Source organism: Haliotis rufescens, unplaced genomic scaffold, assembly GCF_023055435.1.
Source record: "Haliotis rufescens isolate VD_foot unplaced genomic scaffold, xgHalRufe1.0.p SCAF_15, whole genome shotgun sequence".
NCBI classification, from domain to species: domain Eukaryota; kingdom Metazoa; phylum Mollusca; class Gastropoda; order Lepetellida; family Haliotidae; genus Haliotis; species Haliotis rufescens.
In genome coordinates, this window is record NW_025963835.1 from 24,794,152 (window position 1) to 24,805,108 (window position 10,957).

The following is a 10,957-nucleotide window of genomic DNA, read 5'->3' on the forward strand; positions in this document are numbered from 1 at the left end:
AGTGTATTTTTCAAACAAGTAAAGTTTGGTTTTCAATATTGTAGTCACAAAAACGCAAATGCTACAGAAAAGCTTGCATTCCATGTAAAAGTTTACTTTTATGCAAGCCCCATGCATTTCACTACCCAAGAATGGGTATAAAAACATGTGCGTTAACAGGATTCCAAATGCGTTGTTTAGCATCGTGCTGATAACAACCACTCAGAAAAACAACAAAATTTCGCAATTATTCAACATTACGAAATGCCACGCCTGTCAGAAAATGAGCGTCTGCGAGCCACTGGTATGCTTGAAGCTGGATCGAGTCAACGTGATGTTGCAAGACAATTTAACGTCCACAGAAACACCATTTGGTGTTTATGGCAACTTTGGCAACAGACGAATGCAGTCGGTGATCATCCTCGGAGTGGCAGGCCACCTGTAACCAATAATCGACAAGACAACTGGATTCGAACAACACACCTACGAAATCGATTCCAGCCAGCAACAGTGACTGCAAGAAGCATCCCTAGCCTTCGACGAATATCTTCACAAACCGTACGTCGCCGCCTCAGATGTGCAGGGATTGTCGCCAGAAGATCCGCCAGACGTCCCATTTTGACAGGAAACCACCGTCAAGCACGTCTACAGTGGTGCAGACAGCGTCTACGCTGGACGGCCATGCAGTGGGGACAAGTTCTATTCAATGACGAGTCTCTTTTTCACCTCAGCCACAGCGATGGACGGATTCGACTGTACCGACGTCGAGATGAACGTTACGTCAATCATTGTGTCATGGAAGAAGATCGGTTCGGAGGCGGCAGCGTTATGGTATGGGGTGGGATTACAGCAAGACAGAGGGACCGTTTGATAGTGGTAGAGGGAAATCTCAATGGACAGTGCTACCGCGACGAGATCATCGGCCCTGTTGTTCTACCGTTTTCGCGTCGTCATGGCCCAGGCATTACCTTTCAACATGACAACGCCCGGCCTCATATTGCTCGACTTGTTCAGGATTCTCTTCAACAAAACAACGTGAATGTCATCCACTCGCCGGCTCGGTCCCCTGATATCTAACCAATCGAGCACATGTGGGATGAGATCGATCGGCGCCTTCAACGTCAACCACGTGTTCCACATACACTCCAGGAACCTTGAAACATGCTCCAGCAGATATGGACAGATATCCAACAGGACTTTGTGCCACGCCTGGTCCATTCCATGAGACGAAGACATGTTGCTTGCATCGCAACCAGAGGTGGATACACACGCTTTTGATTTGTAAATTGACACTTTGGCATGTGCATGTTTTTTTTTATGAAATCACGCATTTTCTGAAGTCGGTATGGCAAATTCAACCATTTGAACACTTACAGGAGTCTTTTATCTGTTGCAAACCGAAATTGTTTCAGACCTGGTAAAAAGCATAACTTTCCAATAAATCTTATTCAATGTCACAGGAACTTTTGTTGTTCAGTACATAAACCTCACAAGAATCAAGATTTATTTTTTGATGGTACTCCTATCCCGGAGTATCCTATTCCTGGACCTCATATTTGACCGTCATCTCCAATCTAACCACACATCAATTATCTTAAGGTTAAGTGCCTGAAGGCTCTTGACTTGTTACAACTTTTAAATTGCGAGTGGGGAGGGGATGAGACAACCCTCCTTCACTTGTACAGATGATTAATACGCTCCAAACTGGACTATGGTTCCATTGTCTAGGGTGGAGCTTGCAAAAGCAATTGAGATAAATTAAAAACAATACACCATCAAAATTCTAGAACTGTCTCCTCCAGAATCCTAGAAAATGGTTCAAACTTCACTGCTGATGACAAAGCTATCTTAACAGCTTTGACCTATATTAACCCAATCTAAAACTTTCATCATCTTCTCATATTCCTTGTCTTGCCTCCAGGCGCCTAAAAGTGTCTCCTCGAATCTCCCTATAATTCTAGACATTTTAGAACTTTATAATGATCTTTCTACTGGGCAATGTGACATCGTCTTTTGCTGGTTACCAAGTCATGTAGGCATAGCAGGTAACTCAAAAGCCGATGCTGCAGCTCAAACAGCTCTTGACAAACCATTATCTCCACTACTTATCCCGTACAATGATTTCAAACCAACTATCAAGAGTTATCCTCGGGGTCTCATGCAAAAGAGGTGGGACACCTAGGTCGGATTCAATAAACTGCACGAATTTAAACCAACAATCGGTCATACCTACTTGGGTTGTCAGTCAAGACATGATGAGGTCGTTTTACGACGATGTCGTATTGGCCACAGTCGGTTTACCCACGAATATCTGCTTCAAACAGATGAGAACGAATTTCCACAACCACCAGTAGCTGAAGTGATGATGTTAATCCTGCTGGGATGTCATACAGGAAGCTGAGGTCCCGTAAGTCCCCACGATCCCCAGGATTGGTGGCCTGAAGCCCGTGTTTTAAACTGTATGAATGATGTTGCTATGCCCAAATGTATTTGATAAAATGTGCTTTAAATGTAACTTTGCTTTTATAACTCAATTGTGAATATATTAACTTGGTCTTGTCGCTATATGGCTGAAATAATGCCGATGCGACGTTAAGTTTTAACTCACTCACTCATTCTTCGCAAGTAATGATTATGTTTTGGATTTTGTGTCATGAGCATAGTAACCATCTCTCTTTACCAACGGACAGGGGCTGCGTGTAGAGTTGCCTCTGTTTGTCTTGCGAGGATCCTATGATTGTGGGTTCGAAACTAGATTAGCCAGGATTATGACCTACATGTATGGCTTGTCAGCACACACCCGTGTTCGTAGACTTGGTAACCGTCCACCATCTGCTTCTATGCTGAACTGCTTTATTAAACTGTTATACACACACACACACACACACACACACACACACACACACACACACACACACACACACACACACACACACACACACACACACACACACACACACACACACACAACCCACACACACACACCCCACACACGGACACACGTGATATTCTGGTATATATTGCTAAAAGCAACCTAAAACCAAGATACAAGCTCGATTTGGTTACCCTGAAAAAAACATTTTTAAAAACAACCACTTTAGATTTGTCCAAATTTACTACTAAATTATATTCCTTACAATTCTCATCTGACACGTTAATTCGTTTTTGTTGACCAGAATTTGTGTCCGACAAAAGAATTACATCATCAGCAAATAAAAGTAAAAAGAGTTGCGTTACTGTTGCGCCGTAGTTCGATACCTAGATAACAAGATAATTCTATTTTTTCTGCCAGTTCATTTATAAATATTGAAAAAAGAAACGGGCTCAAGACACATCTTTGGCGTACACCAATATTTCACTCAAACATGTCAGAGAAGGAGTAATTATATTTTACATATGACTTTATATACTAAAAGCAACCTAAAACCATTCTCACTCACTGACTTCACTGACATGTGTTATGTTTGTTTCGAACAGGTGCTTACCACTAGTGCAGAAAGACTCGGGTGATCAGAGACAGCTTCACGGGAGCCACAATCAAATAGTACAGCTTCACTTTAGTGGCAAATATACTGAACGCCACTTCCACAGAGAGGTTTACCTGCATCTGATATAGTGTCGCTACCATGGGTACTATCAGTATGCCACTGTGGGATATTCTCAGTGTGCCTCTGGTTTGTTGTGCTAGCACAGTAGTTACCGATGCCAGCTTAGAAGAGATGAGTAGCGCCTCCCTGCTTGAAACTATGGCTTCATGCCATATATCCCACGAGTGCAATATGACAGAAGACGGTATGGTGTGTCATCTAACTACATATTATCGAGGACAACTGACCGTGTATCGTTTGAATTCCCGTGGATCAATTCTATTCCAGCTGATGAAAGGTACACAGGGTGGGATTGAACAGAAGAAGATGGAGATGAACACATGTTCCTGCCAAATAGCAGGATATGGAAAAGAGTTCAGCAATAAAACTTCTCTTCTATTTGTGTACAACACAAGGGGGCTTTTCTTCTATGAAGGCAATAACATTAAAACAATGCATAAAGTAACCTTAGATTTTTCGGGGGAAATTTGTGATATTTATGCCGACATGAGCCAATGCACTTTCTTCTGGATGTACAGATCACTCCGGAAAAAAACATACAGCTCCATGTGTTTTGATGGCAAGGAAAGAAAGAAGATATTTGAAGGGGAAGCGAGTTGTATATTCTATGACCATATTCGACGGCTTCATTTCTTTGTCGGTTACCGAAACAGATCTTATGTTGTCAGGGTTTTCAGCGATGCAAAAAACATCAGCGATATTTTCAAAACTCGAAGACGTCTAGATTGCAGGTGCTTTGCTCACCATGCCGCTTCACAAACTTTAGTTATATGTATGAGAACGGGAAGCATAGGATTAACGATGCAACACACATTGTATACTCTTAACTACAAAAGTATTTACGAATTGGTGCCTAGAAAAGTTTTGGAGGTCGACTGTTGGCTAGTCTTCGTTGCTGTCATCTCGCTCGATAAGCTAGCCATACAATATGAAAAGGACACTGTATATCTATATGACATAGCAAGCAACACAAAGAAAGCCATCGTAAAGTGTCCATTTCAATCACTTCGTGTCCCTCGAGTTGGGGTTTGGGACAGTCAGGTTTTTATTATGTGTACTGGTCGTAATGATACTTATTTCTATTTTGCCACGCTGGTAGGGGTGCAGACGATGCACATCAAAACACTGAAGGGTGCAAGGTTTGTCACTGGAATAGCTTGAAGGTGGCTGTTCTTTACATGGTGCCGCCCATACAATGAAAATGAGTGCGTGAGTTGGGTTTAACACAGCTTTGAATGGGATGACATGGGGATGATATAGGATACAACGTCGCATTCGAGATTATTAATTCACGAAGTATAGGCCATCGGCCCATTGCATGTTGCAACGGTGCAACAGCCAATTTGTAACATTTCTTTTTTCAAATTATTAGCATAGAAAATAAATATTCCCATATTTTGTAAAGTATTCGAGTTGTTTTCAGACATTAACATGTTAAATTTGTGTAAACTAGGAAATATATAATACTTTGTAGGGACATGCAATTGCCGTAGGTGTTCATATGCATTACATATCAATATAAAATGGTATTAACTTTCAACATAACCGCAGCTACACATATCGCATACGCTTTGGTTTCTAGGCATGCTCACGTGACTACCAGTTTCTAGTTTTAGACGATGTGAGCCACATCTAAACCTAGCAAGATCGACACGAAACTTGTTTATAGTGATACAGCCAATATATGGTTCAACGCCAAAACTGGGTTTAGATAAGGAGTACGAGAACGTTTAAATGCCTAGAGATGGAGGCATGCATATCCTGCTGGTACATATATTGTGATCTCGTTATAAACTCCGAAACAAAAGAATCTGTACTTCCAATAGACTGATCTTCCCAGACAAATCCATATCCCATTTTATATATTAATAATTTCAACTTTGAAACCCAGTTAATATACACATGCACAAAAGTTAAGCGCCACCATATTCATAGTCTTTTGATTTCACGTGTGGGAATCAGAAATACGAAATATGATGATGTATGACTGAATTTGGCTTCCATAGTTTCACGAACCCAAATTTGTCCAGGTGCCACAAGGAAAGCGTGCTTTACGTGTTGCTGCAGTTCCCCTATCCTATAAATAGTGAAATGAGGAGAAAGTTAACGAACGCTGACAGATGGCAAGTGATAGGCATGAAAAATGATGGCATGTCATGCAGGGCCATTGCAAGACAAATAGGTCATCACCACAGTGTTATCACTCGTTTGATTGTCAAACATGGTCAAACCAATGATGTCAATGACAGGCATAGGTCTGGTAGGCCAAGAAAGACCTCTAACTGAGAGGATAGACGTCTTTTCAGGATAGTCAGGCGAAATCCATTTGCCACTTCAACAGATTTAAGACTGCAGTGGATTACCCATCAGGAACTCTCGACGATGACCGTAAGGCGTCGCCTCAGAGCGGCTGGTTATAACGCCAGAAGACCAGTAAAACGTCCTCAACGGACTGAGAGGCACATGCGGAATCGTCTGATATGGTGTCGTGCCCGTAGTCGATGGAACTTGGCCAAATGGAGAAGGATCCATTGGTATGACGAGTGTCGAATGCTGCTACGAACTGTTGATGGTCGAACACGTGTTTGGGGGGCAACGTAACACTCGTTTTGCACCAACATTCTCACTCCCCAACGTCCAACTACGTGGACAAAATTCTCACTCCCCAACGTCCAACTACGTGGACAGCATTCTCACTCCCCAACGTCCAACTACGTGGACAACATTCTCACTCCACAACGTCCTACTACGTGGACAACATTCTCACTCCCCAACGTCTAACTACGTGGACAACATTCTCACTCCCCAACGTCCAACTACGTGGACAACATTCTCACTCCCTTACGTCCAACTGCGTGTACAACATACTCACTCTCCTACGTCCTACGTCTCACTCTCCTACGTCCTAAGTCTCACTCTCCTGCGTCCAACGTCTCACTCTCCTACGTCTCACTCTCCTGCGTCATACGTCTCACTCTCGTACGTCCTACGTCTCACTCTCCTGAGGGCTTGCTGAGGGCTCTTTTTCCGGGATTGGGTATAATTTGAGACGCGTCAAGCATGACACCCGCCTTTCTGGGGCATGGGGCTGGTGTGTATGTGTATGCCTACAGTACAGTGGAGTGGCCTGTTAGAAACGGCCATACTTGCATATATACGGGTATAGAGAACATACATCAATATATTTTATCTTCTCTCCTTCCGACCTCCGTAAAACCCGTTTCTAGGGTTGACAGGGGGTGTGAAGGAACCTTCATCAGCAGCACCGCTACTTTGCCGGGTCATGTTTTTGACAAACTCCCCTAACTTTGCATCACTCCCACATCACAAGTCGCACTCCCACATGGCAACAAAGGGCGGTCGGGTAGCCTTGTGGTTAAAGCGTGCGCTCGTCACGCCGCAGACCCAGGTTCGATTCCCGACAATGTGTGAAGCTCCGTTCTGGTGTCCCCAGCCGTGATATTGCTGGAATATTGCTAAAAGCGGCGTAAAACCATACTCACTCACTCACTCACTCACTGCGCAACAACGTCTCGAACATGCGGTGTTTGCGTATGAGATTCAGCCGATACATTGTCCAGTCATGACGTTCCCTTGGTGAGAAATGAGAAACTCCCGCCCTTACAGTCCTAAAACATTAACGGCATCCGTGAAAATAGCAGCCCAAGAATGAAGAAACAACATGGTTGTGGATATCATACCCGTCAACAGCGAAATTATGACTCCGCATTTACGCTTCAATTCACCCCCCTAGGGCGCGAGCGGGGCACAAACGACGCATGCTAGGGTAGCTGTGCTGTAACCATGACAACCTTCGTTAAGCCACAGCTGACTGATTCCAATCAGCGGGATACCCCTGCGGTGATAGAATGGCGATTTGACGTTCCTTCAAGAAATTTGCTCTGAACATAGTCATGCATAGTCACCATTGACCTCGGAAAACATTTCTCGGAGTTTACCACGCCCCTGCCTCAGGATGTCAACATCGCTTCGGCAATACCTAAATAATAATTAAAGCTTTGATTCTTATTTCCCTCATACCATTTAATGAAAAGTGCTTTTTCAAATGCACACATGCTGTCAGGGTCGTAGAAATAGGTTCTCGGCAGTGTATTGCCTACATTATATTGATTTTCAGCTGTTGAAAACAGTGTGTAATAAAACACATTATTACCTGTGCAGGTAGGAAACAGTTTTTCATTCATACAGCGCAAAGGTAAAGGCGCTATGTGTCACTCTGCTGGCGGCACCCCCGCCTAACAATGTAAGTGTACATGGGTAGGTAGGTTTGGCGACATAGGCGTTTAATGGTATGCAGAATAGGTGTTGGGGGCGGAGTTGCGGTCTGATTATGTATGGTGGGAGGTTTGAATAACAATTAGCATAATAAGAAGGCGGGGCCTCGGGTTGCACCAGGGTATATAGAGCTGGTGTGCGAGATACGCTAAATGTAATTTATTACATGCGGAAAGCGCACGTTAAATCCCCGAACGAACGAACGAAGCCGATAGCGAAATACGCTATGAGTCGGAAAGCGCACGTTAAATCTCCAATGTGATGATGATGAAGATGCCGATAGCTGACTGCTATATTTGCAAACAGCCTTGCTACACCTGCCTAACATACTCTGGACCAGCTTGCTGACGTACCGTGTAACCATGCCTTTCACTACCTTCCTATGTCGCCGCTGCCAATCTGACGACCACCATTACACCGTGTGCCCCAATGCCAGCTGCGAAAACAAGTGTGCAAACCCCATGGGACACTGGTTCTGGCGCTGCCCCGAGCCGTGCAGCACCTGCGGGGAAACCGGGCACGCAGCACCTAGGTGTATGAGTGGCGGCACTAAACCTACAGGAGCAAACAACCTAATGTGCCATAACTGTAAAGAGCTGGGACACGCGGCTGGGGAGTTTAAGAAACCGTGCGGTGAGAGAGGATGCGGTAGTACCGACCACACATCATACACATGTCCCATGCGCAAGGCCAGACAGAAACGTGGGGGTCCACCTCCCCATTTAGCCAACTATGACTGCTATAGATGCGGTAATATGGGGCATTTTGCGAGCGGTTGTGTGCTACCCTGTAGATGGTGCAAGCTGTTAATACAAGGCCATCATGCCCGTTATTGCGCAGAGCGGCCAAGTGACACAGAACACCAGGCGTCACCGAAGGCTGGAAAAGAACCCTACCCTACAACTCCCCCTGTGACACCCCCGAAGGAGGAAGACACCCCAACTGTTGGTGTACCCCCTGTGCCACCACCGAAGGTGCAAGGCACCCCACCCGTAGCACCGCCCCGCACCTCCAGAAGAAAGCGGACAGCAGCCCTCGTGACCCCGGTAAAGAAACGCCGGGGAGTGATAAGAGATGACAGCGACAGTGATGATGTTGGGGACTTAATAATAATTGAAGATGCAGAACCTTCACCAGCCCACCGGGAGCTCAATTTCCCACGTGTAATCTGATATTGTGATCAAGATCACCAGTCAGCTGAAAACATGAAAAACTGCTATACAGTAAACTACGGTTATAACGAACACGCTTATAACGAAATGACGGATATAACGAACTTACTTTTTAGTCCCGACTATTTGCTGTAGTTATGTTGTATATGTGCATATAACGAACTATGGTTATAACGAACTAAAAGTAGAAGTCCCTTTGAGTTCGTTATAACCGTAGTCAACTGTATATGCAACCCGGGGATTGAGTCCGAGGAAGAAGGGTAGTTGGGGTGTTACGTGCTGCTTGATATAATAAAATTTCTCAAACATGTAATGTTTTGTGTGCTTATTTAATTGTTTAGTATTCCTTTTTGCTTTCAAAATGGCGCAATGGGGAAAAAGGTTTTATATAGACCAGACACAAGTGTACGGTACTATAAGCATGCATGCATGCACACGTACATACACACCTGCTTACAGCCTGTTTAAATGCGTTTATTTCATTGTGTGGCTACTCTGCTTTACATCAGGACAATATGCGCTGGCATGCACAGTAGACATATGTAGCAGGTAACATATGCACTTACACTCGACCCGTGAAGATCCGGGGTAGAATAGGTCTTCAGCAACCCATGCTTGCTGTAAAAGGCGACTATGCTTGTCGTAAGAGTCGACTAACGGGATCGGGTGGTAAGACTCGCTGACTTGGTTGATGCATGTCATCGATCCCAATTGCGTGGACCGATGCTCAGGATGTCAAACACTGGATTGTCTAGTCAAGAATCGATTATTTACAGACCGCCGTCATATAGCTGGAATATTGCTGAGTGCGGCGTAAAACAACCAACCAACCAACTAACACTCAGGACCCATGAAGACACGAGTAGAATGGGTGTTGAGCAACCCACGCTTACCCTAAAAGGCGACTACGCTTGTTCTAAGAAGTAACTAACGGGATGTGTTGTCAGGCTCGTTGACTTGGGTGAGCATAGAGTTATGTTCAGTATGTGAGTGAGTGAGTGAGTATGGTTTTACGCCGCTTTTAGCAATATTCCAGCAATATCACGGCGGGGGACACCAGAAATGGGCTTCACACATTGTACCCATGTCGGGAATCGAACCCGGGTCTTCGGCGTGACGAGCGAACGCTTTAACCACTAGGCTACCCGACCGCCCCTGTTCAGTATGTGTATCAACGGGGTGTGTGGTGCAGATTCGATTCCACATTCAAACATTGCGCTGCCATATAGCAGCGATATTGGTGAGTGCAGCGTGAAACAAACAACAAGCAAACCTTGCCTATACAGTAAACTACGGTTATAACGAACACGCTTATAACGAACTGACGGATATAACGAACTAACTTTTTAGTCCCGACTATTTGCTGTAGTTATGCTGTATATATGCTTATAACGAACTACGGTTATAACGAACTAAAAATAGTAGTCCCTTTGAGTTCGTTATAACCGTAGTTTACTGTACATAGAAACATACTGTGTTGGTGGTTTGTGATAATGATACTGTTTTATTTTACTTCGAAAGCATTACATCATTTTGCCGTGCAGTTTGTGAACATAATCTTAATGAGTTGCGTTGGTGAGTTTAGCCTTTTAAAGGGCTGAGTTGTCACTAAAATCCAGACTCACAGTGGTTTAGGAGTGTGTACCCATATTTTGTAGTACCTGAACCGCGATATTACAGCAATATTACTAAAACTGGAAACAACCCTCCCTATTTGTAATGGATAAGGCAATAACTCTAAATCATTGTAAGCTACATTGTTTAATGCACTGGTATAAACATTAGTGAAAACATTTATCAGTGTCGGAAATACTTCTGCCTTTAGCGGTGTTGAAACAACATTCCGAATGAGCATTGCTGGCTCTTCCTGGTGGTGTCTACCCCTCGTCTTCATATATTATA

At 44.1% G+C, this 10,957-nt stretch overlaps 1 protein-coding gene across 1 annotated transcript; it reads left to right on the top strand.

Moving 5' to 3' along the window:
* The first annotated feature begins 8,245 nt into the window (after window positions 1-8,245).
* On the top strand, window positions 8,246-9,055 carry LOC124151022 (branchpoint-bridging protein-like). Its single transcript, XM_046523262.2, has one exon. It carries the CDS (start codon window positions 8,246-8,248, stop codon window positions 9,053-9,055), a length of 810 nt encoding a protein of 269 aa, XP_046379218.2.
* Window positions 9,056-10,957: the final 1,902 nt, after the last annotated feature.

What these genes read in the sequence shown, in the direction of transcription:
- LOC124151022 (XM_046523262.2), top strand. Translation starts at nt 8,246, where the DNA reads ATGCCTTTCACTACCTTCCTATGTCGCCGCTGCCAATCTGACGACCAC.